Source organism: Plasmodium yoelii (genome assembly GCF_900002385.2).
Source record: "Plasmodium yoelii strain 17X genome assembly, chromosome: 13".
Lineage (NCBI taxonomy): Eukaryota > Apicomplexa > Aconoidasida > Haemosporida > Plasmodiidae > Plasmodium > Plasmodium yoelii.
In genome coordinates, this window is record NC_036185.2 from 1,007,726 (window position 1) to 1,026,945 (window position 19,220).

The 19,220-nt window shown below is 23.2% G+C and overlaps 5 protein-coding genes across 5 annotated transcripts; 1 reads left to right on the forward strand and 4 right to left on the reverse strand.

Moving 5' to 3' along the window:
* Positions 1-663: 663 nt before the first annotated feature.
* Positions 664-1,275, reverse strand: PY17X_1319000 (pre-mRNA-splicing factor CWF18, putative; the record flags this gene model as incomplete). Its single annotated transcript, XM_724316.2, has 1 exon — positions 664-1,275. The coding sequence occupies one exon, from the start codon at positions 1,273-1,275 to the stop codon at positions 664-666; it is 612 nt and encodes a 203-aa protein (XP_729409.2).
* Positions 1,276-1,921: 646 nt separating this feature from the next.
* Positions 1,922-4,786, reverse strand: PY17X_1319100 (uncharacterized protein; the record flags this gene model as incomplete). Its single annotated transcript, XM_724315.1, has 2 exons — positions 1,922-4,474; positions 4,700-4,786. 2 exons carry the CDS (start codon positions 4,784-4,786, stop codon positions 1,922-1,924), a joined length of 2,640 nt encoding a protein of 879 aa, XP_729408.1.
* An 829-nt stretch (positions 4,787-5,615) lies between these two features.
* PY17X_1319200 (calcineurin subunit B, putative) lies at positions 5,616-7,033 on the reverse strand (the record flags this gene model as incomplete). The annotated part of the gene is made up of 6 exons (XM_022957069.1): positions 5,616-5,663; positions 5,801-5,881; positions 6,016-6,161; positions 6,325-6,409; positions 6,685-6,853; positions 7,029-7,033. The coding sequence occupies 6 exons, from the start codon at positions 7,031-7,033 to the stop codon at positions 5,616-5,618; spliced, it is 534 nt and encodes a 177-aa protein (XP_022813548.1).
* Positions 7,034-10,750: 3,717 nt separating this feature from the next.
* On the forward strand, positions 10,751-13,828 carry PY17X_1319300 (sortilin, putative; the record flags this gene model as incomplete). The annotated part of the gene is made up of 4 exons (XM_724313.1): positions 10,751-13,034; positions 13,155-13,259; positions 13,418-13,524; positions 13,664-13,828. 4 exons carry the CDS (start codon positions 10,751-10,753, stop codon positions 13,826-13,828), a joined length of 2,661 nt encoding a protein of 886 aa, XP_729406.1.
* Positions 13,829-15,072: 1,244 nt separating this feature from the next.
* Positions 15,073-18,030, reverse strand: PY17X_1319400 (uncharacterized protein; the record flags this gene model as incomplete). Its single annotated transcript, XM_724312.1, has 1 exon — positions 15,073-18,030. The coding sequence occupies one exon, from the start codon at positions 18,028-18,030 to the stop codon at positions 15,073-15,075; it is 2,958 nt and encodes a 985-aa protein (XP_729405.1).
* Positions 18,031-19,220: the final 1,190 nt, after the last annotated feature.

Sequence of the window (19,220 nt, forward strand, 5' to 3'; positions counted from 1 at the left end):
TTATTTACATTACAAATGCATATGAAATATGCTAATAGCTTTTTGAGTCGTGTCTTTCTAATTTACATTTATTTATTTTTTTGTTTCTACAAATTGCACACGTTTCTGTGCACAAATTTTTTTATTTCGCCTTTTATTTTTTTACGTATTTAAAATAATTTTAAGCAAAATTAAAATTTTATGTTTATTAATGTTTATTTTTAATTATAACCTAGCTTTAAGTTAATACAAAAGAAAAATCCGAATATTAAAGAATAAAAAAATATATTACTATATAAACTAAATGAAAGATAAAATGAAAATAACGATAAGTAGCACACAAAAAATAAAATAGTAAATAAATTCCATCATATATACATTCGGCATGCCCAAGTATGAATGGGAATTTATGTAATAATGTCCGCATGAAATAGCTGATATTAGCTATACAAAAATGAAATAAAAATGATGTTAAAAAATATGGGGAAGGCACTTAAGTATACCCAACATAAAAATAGTTGACCATATATGCTTAAAACATAATATGATAATTTATGTGGAGTAAAGGTAGCATTTCATAGGTGTATAAAATAAGCTCATATTTCGATAAAGGATTAATCATCAAAATAACGAAACAAAAAATAGAATTATAAATAGAGGCAATACTAAAAAATAGGCATATTCTTAATCTGATTCATCCATGTTATCCAATTTATTAATAGTTTCATGTAAAATATGACCAAATTTGGCATCATTATTTTTGTTAAGATCTAAAGTCATACATGTATTCTCATCATCTTCATTTTCATTATAAATAGTTTGATTATTTTTATTGTCATTTATTTTCCTTTTAATTAGTTCGATAATTGCTTTATCTGTTCTTTTAGATAGAATATTCATTTTTTTTTGTAAATCTCTTTTCAAATCAGCATTTATATTTTTTGCATGAATTTGATCTAATATGTTACCTTGAAATACATTTTTTAATTCCTCTTCCAATTGTTCATTTAATTCAAGTTCATATTTTTCAGTATCAGGACATGATATACAACATGCCTTTAGTTCTTTATTTACTGGAACATAATTATAAAATTTTAATTTTTCATAATATTTTATCTTTTCCATTTTCAACATATAACAATTAGGCTTCTTAAATGTTATTACTCCTAGTGTATTATAATATAATATATTTACTAATAAAAAGAGTAATATACCTTCTATTTCCCCCTTTTTGTTTTTGATTAAAAAAATATACAAGTAAACATTGCCTTTAAAAATATAAATCCATTTTTGCATATAAATATTTGTAAATTCGTTTTTATTTATAATTTTTAACTTTGCTATAGTAAATTAATAAATATATAATTTTTTTTATATTTTTATTTTATTTTATTTTATTTTATTTATTATTATTTACTATTATTTATTAATTTTACTAAAATATAAAATGCGAAAGCAGCACTCATTTTGTGCAATGCCAGATGTACCATAAATACTTGTGCATAATAAGAAAACACAACAGTCAAAAGGCTACTGAGATGAAAAATAGAATATATACCATTTTTATGACATATACAATATCTCACTTTTAACAAATTTGCCATTAAAATTTCTAATATTACAAAGATAAACCTAAAAGTTGAGAACAAATATTTCCACACTAACAAATTATGTTACAAATTCATAAAGTATTAAAAGTTTTTTTATGTGCAAAGATATGTCAAATGATTTAACAAAAAAAAAAAATGAAGACAAAGACTGAAACAAAACTAAGTCGAAAACATAGTATACACATTATATATGCAAATTATTTTAATAATTTAAGGAAATACAACTTAAAAAACAAATGATAAAGTTGTATATATATAGGCATATTTCATTTGTTAGTTTGTTTGTCGAATGCCTCTCAAAATTAAATCAAACTTTTGTCAAAATATAATAATTAATTGTGGAGAAATATAATTTGTATAGATTGTATAACCGTGTTTGTATTTGTAGAAACTTGTAAAGTTTTATTTTTTTTTATATCAACATTTGCACTAACCTTTGTATATTGTTTTGGTTTTAAAAACATGTTATTTATAAAAACTTCGCCATTAACTTTAATATAATTTAAATTTTGTTTTCCTAAAGGAGAACCAATTTCGATTGTGACATAATAAGTACCTTCATGTAATAAATCAATAGACCATGTATTGGAAGTATCACAATTATTATTATCGCTAGTAGTTAAATTATTTTCTTTTTTGCATTCTAATGGATAAAATGATATACCACCATGAGACGAATTTTGTTTATTCAGTTGTTCCCATTCTATAGGTGTAGGTACCTTTTCCCAACCATAATTAAAATAACCATGGGTTTGTTTTGTCAATCCATTATCTGCTATCCAAGTTAACGGTTTTGATGTCGCACTAATATTTTTACTTCTAAAATATATATTAATTTCATATTCATTTTGTTTGATATCAATATTCTTTTCCTTATTTTTATAACCCCCACATGGTATACCGTAAAAAGTAATATTTCCACCAGTTTGTTGTTTTGAATCTTTTACTTTAGATATAACAACTTTTACAAATTTGGCTTTTATGGGAAATTTAAGTTTATATTTATGGTGTCCTGGTGATATAGAAAATATTTCAGGATTTGTATTATTTGCAAAATATAATGATAATTCTGTAATATTATTTTCTAAAGAAGATAAGGTTTTGAAAGTAAATGAATGTATATCTATATCATAATTAAAATTTATAGTTATATATTGACCTAGCGATTTATTAATAGCAGTTTTCCATGCTGAATATTCTTTATTTTTATTATTTCCACTAAACCCTGATTGGCAATCATATTTTTCAGATTCATATGAAGATGCATAACAAGAATTAAAATAGGGAGAATTTACTAAAGAAATAGGTTCTTCATTTCCTATACAACTGTTGTCTGATCGAAATTCATTTTGTATGATAAATATAATAAAATGTGTTGGTATGCTTAATTTTATTATTACTTCTCCTTCGTAATATTCAGAAGAATAAATATTATACGTTTTTTGTTCCGATGTATTTGTATTTTGACCAAGTGCATTCATTATTCTATCCCCCTGTATATGATATATGGACAACACTTCTTTAGTATTTGTGAAACTCTTTTTTGTTATTTCATTTATTGGAATATTATTACTTTCCTCTTTATATATAGCTATATAAACTTTGCTGTATGTATTGATTTTAAATTTAATAAAGTTTTTATTAAAATTGTTCAAACTACGTATAGCTTTCGATTTTTCATATATAGTAGGTATATCAGATATAATATAATTCGAAGAATTGATAAATGCATCTGCTCCATTTTCGAGATAAAATATTTCATAATCGTCACCACCTAATTCTTTAATTCTAAGGGGTATAGTTGTATTACTTTTAAAAAAAAATTGTGATGGAATAATTTCTTCATCAATTATTTTGTCTGATTTCCAATATAATATTATGTGAGCAGTATCTGGATTTTCGTGTTTTATAGTACTTAAATGAAAATATTCAATTCTAAATTTATATTTTTTACCTCCAATTAATCCTAATTTTTCTGAGCTAATTTTCTGGACATTTGAATTAATTTTATTAATTGGTAAAATATATATTGGTTTTATTTCTTCAGATTCTTCTTCTTTAGGATCTGGCATATTATTAACAATTATAGGAGAATTGTCTAAAAATATTCGAACCCCACAATCATGTTCAATACTTATAATATAATTATCTGTTTGAGGTATTTTTATATATCCGTCCCATCGAACAGAAAAATGCTGATAAGGTATCATTTCAATAGGTACACCACTATCCCATATAAAATTTATATATTTATCATTATTTATTGATAAGGGATATCCTGAAAAATAAGCATTGTCATAATAACTTCCTGTCAAACCATCTGCCTTATCTTCAATTGCATATCCTTTTAATATAGAACAATTTTTTTTATTATTTAAAAATGATTTTCTATTTGTTTCGATTTCATCATCTAATTCATATAATTTTGTTTCCATATCATTGATAGATGATGCTTGTAATAATAACTTATTTATATTTCTACTTGACGCTTTGGCTATATCATTAATTTCTTCTATTCTTTTCTTTATTAATTCAGAAGTAGTCCCACAATTTTCTTCATATTTTTCATATACACCTCCTAATTTTTTATATTCCATATCTAATTTTTTTATAGCACTATTTAACTCATTTGATTTAGCTTGAAAAAACGTTCGGGCTTTTGACCTAACAATATCATAATTTATTACACCTTTACAATAATCCCAATCTCTATTACCTTTTCCTATTAATTGAACTTCTACATAACACCATTCTCTTCCTGTTAGTCCATTAGGGTCTGTAGATTTCGTACAATCAGTATACGTATTGTCATCTTGCACAAATGCAGCAGCACATAGTCTACCATCTACCGTTTTTCGATGTTGTTGCCTGTATTCCGTCAATTTCTAAAAAATAAAAAGATAAAGAAAGGTGCGTTTTTTTTTCAAAGTATATATGTATTTATCGAATGAAGAAATGACAGCGTAAAAATGTGCAACACACCATTTCAAAGAATATCCAATATGAATATACCCACGAAAATGTATACAATTACACATCGATATATACACGGTGTTATGTACTAAAAAATATAGACATTTTATCTTTTTTAATTATTTATAAAGTGTTACCTTTAAATTTTCTTTATCATAATTCTCACAGTAGCATTTATGTATCAAAAATACTAGCGTAATAATTGCAAATCGAAATAATTCCATGTTATTTTGATCTTAAAGGTTATTACAATTAAAAAATAGTTTAATATTTAACAAATTAATGTTGTAATACAAAATTTATAATAAAAATTATTATTTTTTTTAAATATCATTTATAATAAATTTAATATAACGTCAAGTTATAATTGTAAAAGATATGTGAAAAATTTTATTACAAGTAAAAAAACAAAAAAAATATAGACATAACACTGTTATTTATCACTGAAAATATATGTCTACAATTATTTAGTAGCAAAGTAAAGAATGTTACAAGACAGTACAAAACATGTACATATTTATCTAGAGAATATGGACACTGTTTTATTCTATATAGTTTCTAATTTTTTTTTATTTTGTTATTAGTTCTTTTATTTAACAATAAATAATCAAATGATATCAGGTCAGGAATTTTTTTTACACAATTCACGAAAAAAACACAGTAAGAAACTTATTTACAAAAAAATAATATATGTATATATTTTTTTTATCAATGATAAACCCACTTACGAGTATACTATACATATATATTATGTAGCTTTTTGAACTTTTATGTTATTTTTTTTAAAAAATAATGTTCTATTTAAATTATAAAATAATGTGTTCGTTAAAAAAAAAAAATCAAACAAACAAATAAACAATATTAAGAAAGTTTTATGTCAAAAAAAATATATAAAGGCTATATGTGCAATATATAACAGTATGTGTATAAGGATATACGGATAAAACATAAATATATGTAATTATTATATTATAATTAATTTAATACGGTAAAATACATAAATCAACTAATGAAAATTTCGTGTAAATTTTACATAAATAAGTGGATTTTAATTTATAAATCTAGCTTGAGTTTATTCCCAACATCAATGTGCGATATCATCTGCATAAAAATAATATATTATATATATTTTAAAATTCATGATGTGTGTATATACATTTTAACAATTAAAAAAAATATAACAAAAAATATTTTTTTAAATATCTAATGTATTTTATTATTTTTAAATTAATTATTACATCTTTAAATTCTTCAAATGAAATCATTCCATCTCCGTCTTTGTCTGCTTGTATGATTGTTCTATCAACTAGCTGCTGCAACTGAAAAAACAAATTATAATATAACAAAAAAAAGGTATATTACATTTTATACACACGTTATATTATTGCATTATAATTGTCTTTTTTCTATTATAAAAGTAAAAATGAAAAAAAATTACGCATAAAAAATATACCTGTACATCATTTAAATTATTCCCAACCATCATTTTCATAACGGTAAATAATTCACCATTAGAAATCATTCCATCTTTATTTATGTCATATATATCAAAGGCGAATTTTTTTTTCTGAAAATCGTCTGTGGTTGACATTAATTTCGCTGTACAAAATAAAAAATAAAAATGAGGAGATAAATATCAAGTAAAATATCTTACTGAAATATTTCTTAGGAATAATATGAACTAAATATTATCGAAAATGACACTTTAAATCATCATATGAAAATAATAACGAAAAAGCATAAACATATTTTTTTAATTTACTTATTCCAACTAAAAATTCAACAAATGATACTTTTCCATCTGAATTTGAATCAAATATTGATATAACTCTTTTTACTAGTGGATTCTAAAACATAAATATATATAAATATATGTATACTTGTTTATTTATATTTTTGTACGTAAAATTTAATACATGGTAAATTAATTCTTAACATATTCTTCATAATATAAAAAACAGTAAAGATGGGGAAACAATAATGAAATATTCCACTAAAGCAACTATATAAATATTCATAATCATTATTTCATTTAATTAAAATATGTCGAAATTAACGAAACAAAAATTTTGTTATTATTTTATTGTCACTTTTTGTGGACAATTTTTTGTTTGATTCTTACATCGCTTATTTCAGGAACATCAAATAATTCATTTGGATCTAGTTGTCCGTTTTTATTTGTATCAAGTTCAAGAAATCTTTTATACATTTTTTTAATATCCATTTCACTAAAACGAGCAGCTTGCAACAAATCCTTTTGATCTTTTTCAGATAATATTGCGTGTGTGTTTCTATATTTGATTATGCATTAAAAAAAAAAAAGTAATTATATATTTTTTTTAAAACATAATGGGAATTAACAAGCAATATAACGTATTTATTTCATGTGTAGACAAATTTAATTATAATTTTTTTTTTATTTTTATTTTTAATTTTCGTTATGATAAACGAATATGATTCTCTCACCCCATTTTACTCTTCTATATTTTCATAACAAAATGTATAGAAATTGTGATTTAATAAATGTCAGATTGTACTTCTTTTAATTATATTTTTAACGTTATAAAATCACGTCCCCCTAAAATATATTCTCTATATACATATATAAACACTATCCAATAAAACGATCAGAAAATATGCGATATTTCTTATTTTCGAACATGATAGTAATATTCCCCCTGTAACTATGCAGCATTAAATAAATTTCAACTTAAAAAGAATAATATTTTATTATTACTTGATAATTTTTTGCATATGTTTTTTACTTCCTATTGTGATCACTTATAATTTTTATATAAGACTATATTTCAATTCATATGTTATTATATATGTATTAATGCATACATATTTATAGGTATTCCCCCATTACGTTAAATTTTGACTATTCACAATATTTAGTAATATACAATAACATTTTTAAGAATATATTCTTAATACATTTATGCTTATAGTATATAAATGATATGCATGTTTTATACCTTCAAATATCTAACAAATCTTGATTATTATATACATATAAAATTGCGATTGAATTTTATATTAAAAGGGAAACATACTTCCTCTTTATAAAAGGTTGTATGATTTAAAAAAAAAAATCATATATATGTATCAATCACTAATTAAAGTATATCAAACCTGCGTATTGTATTAAATGAATAAATAATGATCTATAATAATTATAACCAAATGAAAAATGTAAAAAAATTATTGAAATGAATATAAATATAATACTTCGGTTAAATAGTACATATATATGCATTCATATATATAATATATATAAATGTAAAATATCTTTTATTAAATCGGAGGCGTATAATTGCCTTTTCAAGTTTTTTTTAATGTGGAACATTATTTCGTTGCGCATTCATGCACATTAATTGAAAAATGAAGAGTATTAAAAAATGGAAAGAAAAAAAAATAATAAATATAATAACTATTTTAAAAATCGAATTAAAATATATGGCGAAACAAATTTTAAAAAGGAAAAAAATTACACACACAAAAAAATACAATATATAAACGAGGAAATAATGCATACTAAAATAAAAGGGAGATGCACATATAATAAGCAAATAAATAAGGTACACATAATAAAAATGAAAGGCTATATGCATGAGCATATAAGAAAATTAAGTTTTAAAAACATGATGGAGAAAAAATATTTATATATACATATAAAATGAGAAATAAAAAGAATTATTAAAGAAAACGGAAAAAATATTTTAATATTAAAATATGTGTTATATTTTATTGGCTCAATTAAAAAAAGAAATGGTTTAGCAAAGCCTTATAGCATGCTAATGTTACGTTTTTAATATATTTTATTTCGACTATGCTCATTTTTAAGAAAGGAAATTATAACTGCTACTATAGGCATTTTTATATAGAGTGTGTATATATATGATCGTTAATCATTTAAGATCGATATGAATATATTTATACTATTTAAAATTATAAATAAGTATATTAACATTAAAAAATATAAACATAAATAATATAAATGTGCTTATTAAATACTGAAATTGGTAATCAATAGCTATAATATTATTTATAACATATAATTTTCATTATCATTCCAAAGAAATATTCCCCATTAATTAAATATTAAACCCTTAAATACATATAAGTGCGTATATATATTCTCTACATGATTTAGTAGAAACCGTGAATTGACATTTAGTCAATTATATGAAAATTATATAAGAGTTATAATAAATATAGCGAAAAGTGTGTCTATAAATAAATATATAAAAGGAAGCAACAATGGAAAAATCCAAACAACACTATAAAATAATGATATAATGCAATAAATTGTGATATGTTTATCTGTATGTTTAAAAATGCGCATCTATGAATTGAAAAAAATTATAAAAGCGAATCTTTACCCTTATTGTTACCCCCCAAAAAAATAATTAAAATGCTCTATGGTAAATTAATAGTTACTTATTGTATTGTTACCTTTTTACTCTCATATATTATGCATATAAAAGTATTTTTATATTATTCTTTTACATATTGAACAAAGCATAGGAAATTGTAAAATGTGATGCTCTAAAAGGGGTAAAGTAGCAACTTCATATGTTTTATTTTGTTGGTGCTTTGTATTGGCCAATTTGATTTGTATATGTTAAATGTTGTTTAATGTGAGAATATAAAAAGCATGGAAATTGTTACATAAATAATTGTATATATATCGAAAAAAAATACAAATAATTGAGGAATTATTTGTAAAATGAAATAATATATTTTTTTGAACGGAAAAAGCTTTTTAATCTATGATGCTAATCACACAATTTAGAATGCAACAAATAAGGATATTATTTGAAATATTTAATAAAATACTAATATTTTTTCACTATTTATTAGATAAATATATGTATATATGTGGTGTTTGTGCATACACAAATATATATTCACATTCTTTAAACCGATTATGAAGGTCTTGTTTTTTAAATGAAGTAACCTTGTAAACGCAATATAAATGTAAAATTTGATTTAACAACACTATTCAAATTGTTTGGTATTTGATTTTTTGTGTGTGTTTCCTCTATATCCTTCTATTTACATATATACCAAATATATTTTTATTAAAATTTTGATTTTTTTAATAAAAATATACGCATTTATAGATATGTTTTGCTAAAAAATGTTATACCCATTATATATAAATATAGATAGTTATAGTTTATATAAAAATTTAAGCAATAGTACGATATACACACAACTATTATATATATTTTAATGCAATTGGTTTTTATCCATGTATTTTTTTATTATTCACTCTTGTGTTTAAGCTTATTGAATAAGAATGTAAAGGACAGGAAAAAAGAGGCCATACTGAGAATGGTTCATTAATGACGTGCTGTAAACATTAAAATTATGTGAAAATTAAAAATATTCATGGATTTTAAATAAAAATAATTAAAATATTTATAATATAATTATCATATTTGCTTAATATAATTTTTGTATTCTATAATAATATTTTTTGGAATGAAATATAAAATATGGGACACAAATATTATATATATGTATTAATATTCAAAATAATATAAAAACATATTAACAACATTTTCTTTTTTTTTTTTTTTTTTTACTACATACTACGGAAATTTTCTTAGATTATATTTTCTTTAATTACTATACTCGCAAATTTTTTATAAGCAAATCAAATAGAATTTTGGTGTATGCATTATAATAAAAAATGATATACGTATATAATATTACGAAAGTTACAGCATTCATTTAATCGTACATTTTTTAAATTAACTCAGTATATTAATTTTTTTTTTATACTATATAAAATATGTATTTAATTTCATTATATATAGCATATTTTTTTATGTAAAAATTTGAATTATCTTAAAACCCCTTTATTGTATGTAACGTAAATACATAATAAAGTATTATATTAATACATGTTTATGTATTTTTTCCATTTTTTTTTTAAACTTCCTATTTTTATTAATAAATGAAATTCGAATTAAAATAATAATGCTTCGTTATAAGGAAGAATAAATCAAATGCTCAAATGCAAAATCGAAGAAATACGATAAGAGTACTTATTAAATTGTGCATTTTCCATTTTTCGAGAAATATATTATGTATATAAGTATATATGTATATATATCATATCCATATACATGATCACATACATACATACATAGATACATACGTGAAGATACAGAATGAAAAAAAAAATCGAACAAAACAATCCGAGGCACAAAAAGTATTCCTATTCAGATGAAAGCAAGATGCAAAATTTTTTTTATAAAAGTATAAATAAAAATCGATTTTACCTTTTATTTTTTTTATTCCTTTTTTCGTCATTAACACATTTAGCGCAATGTCAAGTAAAAAAAAAAGTTTCTGTTAGTGAAATCAATTTCGATAGTGCCGTGGATGATGTCCAGTGGTGTGGTAACAACCATTCGACCGTTTTAGTAAAAACGATAAAGGGAAAATTATATAGAAGTTCAGATGGAGGTAAAATATGGACAAATATAACAAGTAATTTATCGGAAAATTCCAGTAACAAAAATGATAGCACATCAGGACACACCCCTGAAACTACTGTAGTCGATCTAATTATGGTTAATCCTATTAACAAAAATATCGTATTAGTTATTGGAGCTCAAAATAGTCATTATATATCAGATGATGCTGGAGAAACATTTAAATTAATAAATTATAAAAATAAAATTAATTTTTGGCAATTTCATAATAAAAAGGCACAATGGGCTTTAGTTTCATCATGGACATCTGCTTGTTTTTCGACAGATAATAGCAGTGGGGAATGTATGCAAACTTTATCATTAACAAAAGATTTAGGTGCAAGTTTTCAGTTAATAGATATTTATGTTGTTCAATTTAATTGGGGAGATGTAAGTTCACACTCCGAAGATACTATTTATTACACTCGACATAGAAATAGAAATGGTCACCAACAAAGATTTAGTGGATGGTCTAAAGATGTCGATTTTGTATCTACAAATAACTTTGGAAAAGATGTCGAAGTGCTAGTAAAGCACGGAAATAAGTTTTTAATATCAAATGGGTACATATTTGTTGCTAAGTTAAATGATGTAATTAAACAAACAGTTAATATGATGGTATCAACAGACGGAGGAAAAACATTTAATAAAGCGAATTTACCAAAAGATATACATGAGAAATCATATACAATTTTAGATACTTCAGAAGGTGCTATAATGTTACACGTAAATCATGGATCAACATCTGAAAAATTAAATACTGGAAATGTATATATTTCTGATGCGTCCGGGCTAAATTATACCCTTTCATTACCAAACAATATAAGAACCGCATCTGGTGAATGTGAATTTGATAGAGTTTTAAGTTTAGATGGTGTATATATTGCAAATTTTTTAGATGATCAAGATGAGATGAAAGATGAAGATTTAAAGTTCACAAATTTTAAATTACAGTTAGAAGAAGAAGTAGGTCCAGTTGAAACAAATACACAAAAAAGAAAAAAACAATTAACAAAAGGAAAAAATGAAGAAATCGTAAGAACTGTTATTTCTTTTAATAAAGGTGGACATTGGTCATATTTGAAAGCACCAAAAGTAGATAGTATAGGAAATAAATATGATTGTGGAGATGAATGTTATTTACATTTACATGGTATAACAAACTATCATCAATATGCTCCATTTTATTCAATAGAAAATGCGGTTGGAATAATTATGGGTACAGGTAATGTTGGTAGCCATCTAAAATATAAAAGCGATGAAGTAAATACATTTTTATCAAGAGATGGTGGTGTGACATGGATAGAGGCACACAAAGGCCCATATATTTATGAATTTGGTGATCATGGTGGTTTAATAGTTATGTCAGATGATTTGCGTAAAACTAATCAAATTGTTTTTAGCTGGAATGAAGGGCAAAGTTGGTTTGATTTTGAATTAGGACAATTCCCAATAGATGTTGATAATATTGTAGCTGAGCCAACTTCTTCTTCTGTTGAATTTTTAGTTTATGGTACAAGAAATGATATAGGGGTTTTATATCATCTTGATTTTAATGCTCTTGGACAACCTTTATGTAAAGGGTTATGGGCAGCAGACTCAGTTTCTTCTGATTATGAAACATGGTCTCCCTCTAGTGGCTCCTTCACAGATAAATGTATATTAGGAAGAAAAATTACTTACACACGAAGAAAACAAACATCTGAATGTTTTAATGGAAAAGATTTAAAAAGAATTGTTGATAAAAAACTTTGTGATTGTACACCAGAAGATTACGAATGTGAAACTGGTTTTACACGAAAAGTTGGAAGCTTTGAATGTAAACCAACTGATTCAACATTAACAATTGAAGGATGCACAAGTAGTTCTTATTTTTATGCAACAGCTTATAGAAAAGTTCCTGGTGACGTATGTGTTAATGGTTGGGTTCCTGAAAAGGTTCCTGTTCCTTGCCCAGACTATTCCCCATTTAATAATAGTAAGAATAAATAATATGTTATATCCTTGTCAAAGTTTATTTTAATGAAACATGCAATGTTTCAATTTATTTCCTTTATCTATCATTATACTCATTAACCTTTTCATTATTTTACTTCAGGCGCAAAATCAATTTTGTTCATACTATTTATTATGGGACTCGTTATGCTTATAATTACATACATATGCAGAAACCCTAAATTTCGAAACATGTTTTATAATTATGGTAATAATCATCAAAGTGCATATATGTGTTATGTGGATATTTCTTGAATTGCATTATAATTTTTAATTATTTTGCTGTACTTATTATTGAACACCTTGGGTCATTTATTCGATTATCTATTTGTTTTTTTGTCTTCACTTTACTATTTTAATTCATAGGTTTTGATACATTTGAGCATGTCAAATATTCAGTTGTTAAAACGAAAAAAGGAAACATAAATAACAATGTGTTTGAACCGGAAATGGAATTTATAGACGCGGAACAAGTAAGAATAAACTATAGTTATATTATTTTCATATTTTACACACATGCAACCATTTATTCATTTTTAACATCATTATGTTTTATTCTTTTGATTAATTATATATTATTATTTCCCCTTTTTTATTATATAATTATTAAAGGATAACAACGAAGAAGATGTTCCTACCCTTATGTCATATAACGAAAGAAATGGACAAAGAAACGATTTCGAATTAACTAGAAACAGATCAAATCATAATAATTATGTTACATCCAGAGCATCGAATTCACAAAAAAAATATCCAGAAAACATTGAATTATTATAAAATGGGAATAATGGAATAAAAGAAAATGAAATAAAAACATATGTAATACCATTTATCCATTACTGCGCTAAATTGTTTTTTTTAAAGCAAAAATAATCAATATAATTGTATACGTATTATGGCAATGAAAAGAGATTGGTTTATTAATTAGTTATATTTTTTTATATTTTAATACCATTATGATTACACAGTCTGTTAATTATTCGGATACTATAGTTATTACTAATAATATTATTATCTTAATTGTATAAATATAATTATATATTTATTTATTTATGTTGTTGTTATTATTTTATTCGTATCTATTTTTATTTTTTTATGTATTAATATTTCTTTTAATATAATTTCCAAAATGATGTATTTTTTTAATTTTTTAGCTTCTACATTTTATTATTATTATTTTATATTTATTTAAACAGTTATCAATATCCTTTTTTGGATTAACACTTATTAATGTTATATTTTTTCCTCTTCATACATTAAATCTTAATCTATTTTTTATATTTTTTTTACTAAAAATACATATTATTTTTTATACTGTTAATATATTTAGCCATATTTATAATATGTGCAATGTTTATAATTAAGATTCAATTTTTGCATACTTTTGTTATTTTTTTTGTTTATGACAAACTGTTATGCTAAAGAAAAAAATACCAAAGGAAAAAGAAGAAAAATTATAATATTAATTTTACTATGAACTTAAAATAAATAACACAATTTCAATCAATTAGACAATTTACATATAAACCCATCCATATGTTCAAATAAAACTCTATTTGTCTATTCATAATTAAAGAATTTCTATTTTTTCGATATAGATATAATAACATCGTTTTACCTATATACGTGTGTAATTGATAAATGTAGGCATATATATGATAACCTTTATTTATTTATTTTTTTTAACAAGATAAAACAAATGGAATATATTTTAATTGAATTATGCTATCATTGGAAAGTTTATTTAATTTTAATAGAGTTTAATGCTCTTAAAATATTAATATATATAAATGTCATTTTTAGAAGAACCAAAAACATAAACAAATTACATTAAATAATTAAACGAAATAATATGAATAGAAATTGAAAATTTTTAATTAAAATATGCAAACAAATAGGAAAACTGTGCAACATATAGGGTTATTATACATGCATATATTTATATGTTGTATATACCTCTTATGTCCATTTATATTTGTCCATGTGCATATGGATACAAAAACGAATAACAAATCGAATAATTATAATACCATTTTGTGCTCATTTTTATTTGTCAATGGTTTATCGTTAGGACCTAATTGTGGGTCGCCGCCCCATGCAATAGGAAACCAAACTGGATAAACTCTTTTATACAAAAACATAAAAACTTTGTCGTGCTGCTTCAGAATACTACTAAATAAACATTTCATTTTTCCGTGGGTTCCTAAAGATTCTAATATTTTTCCAGTTAGTCCAAATTTTGTATGTAATTCAACGGGTTTGAAATAGTTTATATCTTTAGGATTATAAAACATATTTCTTATAACCGCTTTTTTCTTATGAATTTTAAAAATATTGCCACAAATACTTATTCTTTTCATAATTATTCTTTTACAATCACAATTAACAACTTTACCATGTGCCACTAACTCTACATGTGTGTCAAAATCATTTAAAGAGTTAAATGGTAAGATATTATTAGTATTTCCATTTCCAAAAATACTATTCACATTGTTTACATTGAATAAGTAGTCTGTATTCCCCATGTTTTGTAAGGTGCTAATATTGTTGTATTGTTCTACACCATAATTTATTATATTTTTTGTTTTTATAATAAAAACAGGTGAACTAGTAACTGTAGTAAACCCAAATATCGAAGCAATATATTTTTTTCCATGTTTTACAAATTTTTCATATTTTCCCTTAGATTGTATACTTTTAATAATTTGTTCACTGAAAATAGGAGCCGCTATAAAATGTCGAAATCCACATATAATTTTGAAAATATCTTTAGATTGAACTTTTTCTAAATAGGTAGAAGATTTTTCAATTTCCATATTTACTACTGTCACTTTTCTTTCAAAAGGTAATATGCTCGATAAAATAAAAGGCAACTTTAATTTTTCATAATTATTCATTAAATTAATTAAATTACCATCATTTTTTATAACGAATATGCAATAAGTATCTGCTAGAGAATATTTCTCTTGTATAATCTTACAATTTTCTATATATTTTTTTTTAGAATATTTCATTAAATTTTCATGACATTCATAATCATAAACTCTGGAATATGTTAATGGAAGATCTTCATAAACATCAATAAATGATGTTCTCAAACTTTGCAAACTTCTATATCTTTTAAATCTTTCCCTTGCACATATTTTTTTATTCAGGTAAATATCCTCGCTATTTTCGTCGTCTCTTTCGATATTATTATTATCATCATTATCGCTGTCACTACTTTCGTTGCTATTATTATCACTAAATTTTTCATTTTCACTATCTTCAGAATTGTTTTCTAAAAAAGATGAGTCATTTAAGCCATCTTTATTGTCCAAACAATTATTAATCACGTCGTTTTGAATATCAATTATTGGCTGAGATCTATCATATGAACATATGGCATTATCACTTGCTTCATATTTTTCATTGGATACATACATCCACTTATTATTATTAGCTATGTTTTGTGTATTTTCATTATTAGAAAAATGACCGAACTTGTTCATCCCATTCATGTTTTCCATATGATTACCATTGGTCAAATTTGTATTCATTGTGTATATATTATTGTTATACTCATTAGACGGTTCATTGGTTTTTAGTCCCATTTCCCTATTTAAATTAAATTTATATACAGTCATATTATTGTCGTTATTATTGTCGTCTTCATGATTTAGGTTAAATTGGGATAATTCAGACATGTTTTGTTTTTTTAATACCATCATCATATTTTGATCATTAAAATTATTATCGTCTCCCATATATGGCCGAATCGGTATTAAATTATTTTCATCATCTAAAGTATTTCTATTTATACAATTTTGAATACGATCAAAGTTGTAATTAATATTTGTAGTAATTTTTTCATTGTTCAAAAAATTGGTAATAAAGCATTTTTCATTTTCTTCATTTCTTTGAATATTTTGATTTACGAAAAATTTCGATGTTTCGCGATTCATATCGTAATTACAATTATTTGTATTATTATTGGTGACATTTCGTTTCCTTTTCATTGCATCTATAGCATATATGTCATTCAAATAATAATCACCAATGTTCGTTATATGTATAGGGTTGTGAACATTAAAACCTGTACCTTTAACAAACCCTTTTAAATAAATTGAATCATTATAAGGGTTATAAGCATATGAATCTATCATCATATACCCTCTTCCTTCTCTAAATGATACATTTTTCACTTTCATATTCATTATTTCGTAGTAAAGTTTGTGGAAATTTGTGTTATTATGATTGCTACAATTATTGTCACTATTCTTAGTAATGCCATAATTATTCTCAATAGTGTCAGTATCGTTACTGCTATTTATAAAAAATATTTTATCATCCATTGTAAATTCCGAGTTAAAATATCTGGATACAAAATTTTTAGAATATTTTTTGTTCTCACTTGTATTATATCCTATACCAATAATTGATGGGACACCTTGAATTTTTAATATTGATAATAATTCATATCCAAGATTATCAAATGCCGAATTTTCAAGGGATCCATCTTTAAATATACATAAAATTATATCAGCGCATTTTGTGCCATCTATAATACCATATATATTTCGCGGTACATCATAAACTACTAAGGACCTTTTTCGTTTTGTTTTATCGGAATGTATTGTATATATATCATAAAGTTGTATATTATCATACTCAATAGAATCATCTTCATTTTGCTCACATACATATTTTATAAATTCCCTTTTGAAAGATAATAAATCGACATCTTCATGAAATGGCAATAAACATATATTTAATGAGTTGTAAATGGGAACATATTTTGATTTTTCTTCCAATTCATTTTTTAAATTGCTCGATTTTGTATTATGTGCTTGATATGCTCTATGTAGCATATGACTGTATTTTTCCACTGTTTTTTTTTTTTTCTTATGTGCCTTTTTATTAACATTTTTATTCTTTTTCTGCGTTTTATTCTTCTTAAACTGTTTGTTTACCTGTTTTAAGTGTGATCGATGTTTCATTGTTATTTAAAGAAGAGTAAGTAAACAATTTGTATCAAAAAATTCCTTCCTTTTCTACTTTTTTTAAAGCATCAAAAAGCGTAATATCTTCATTTAAAAAAATATATAATTTTCTTATAAACCTTTATATATTAAAGAAGTATTTTATTTACAAAATCAATATATATTTTCATATCAATTTATTGCATTTTATGCATGTTATATTAAAATACAGTTATATAATATATTAATTTTTTATTGTTGCAACAGTTAACATAGAAAAAATATTTTTTAAAATGAAGAAAAACTACTCTTAAATAATTTTAAAAAATTTTAATTGCTCTTACAAATATTGATATATATATTTTTTTTTTGTGGGAATCGTGGTTCAAATAATACGAAATGAATGGAAACCTATATACACATAATAATTTAATATATATATATATATATATTCATACGAGTTACAACAATTTTTTAATATTTCATAATATATTAAATTTCATATTGTAGATTCAATAAATTTTTAATTTAAAATATTTTTTCTTTTTCATTAACTTTACATTTGCCAAAGCGATACAAACCTTATATATTTTTAAATATTAATGATATATATATATTTATATTTATAGAAATAGGAAACAAAAAAGAGAAAGTATAAACTATATAATAATTTTAAAATTATAACATTCCTTCATAATATATCTTATCGGCATATACATTTTTTTATAGGAATATATTTTATATTTCGAATAAAATTGTTTGAAAAAATTAAGATATTTAATACAACAATCATAAGGATGCACTTCAAATAAGTGATGTTATATACTTTTATAGAAGTTTCTTTGACTTCTTTATTTTACATTGCTGTGTCAGATTAGCATAGAAAACTACAATAATTTTTACAATTTGTTATTATTACATAGTGAATAATATTAAAAAAATTGGTATGATAGTAATTTTTTTGTATACCAAGTAAAATTTGTATTTAAATGGTTATTATGTATATGTATTTTTAGCAAAAGATAACTATAATAAAAATGGAAAAAATGAAGAACAATTCTAAAAAACTATTTCATTTGTGCATATTAAATATGATATAATTCTTTATTCTAAAAATAAAAACAAAATGTTGGAAAGTATTATTATATATATAAAATTGCAGCAAATTGGGTATAACCATATAAGAATTGGAATTTAAAACCATTGCA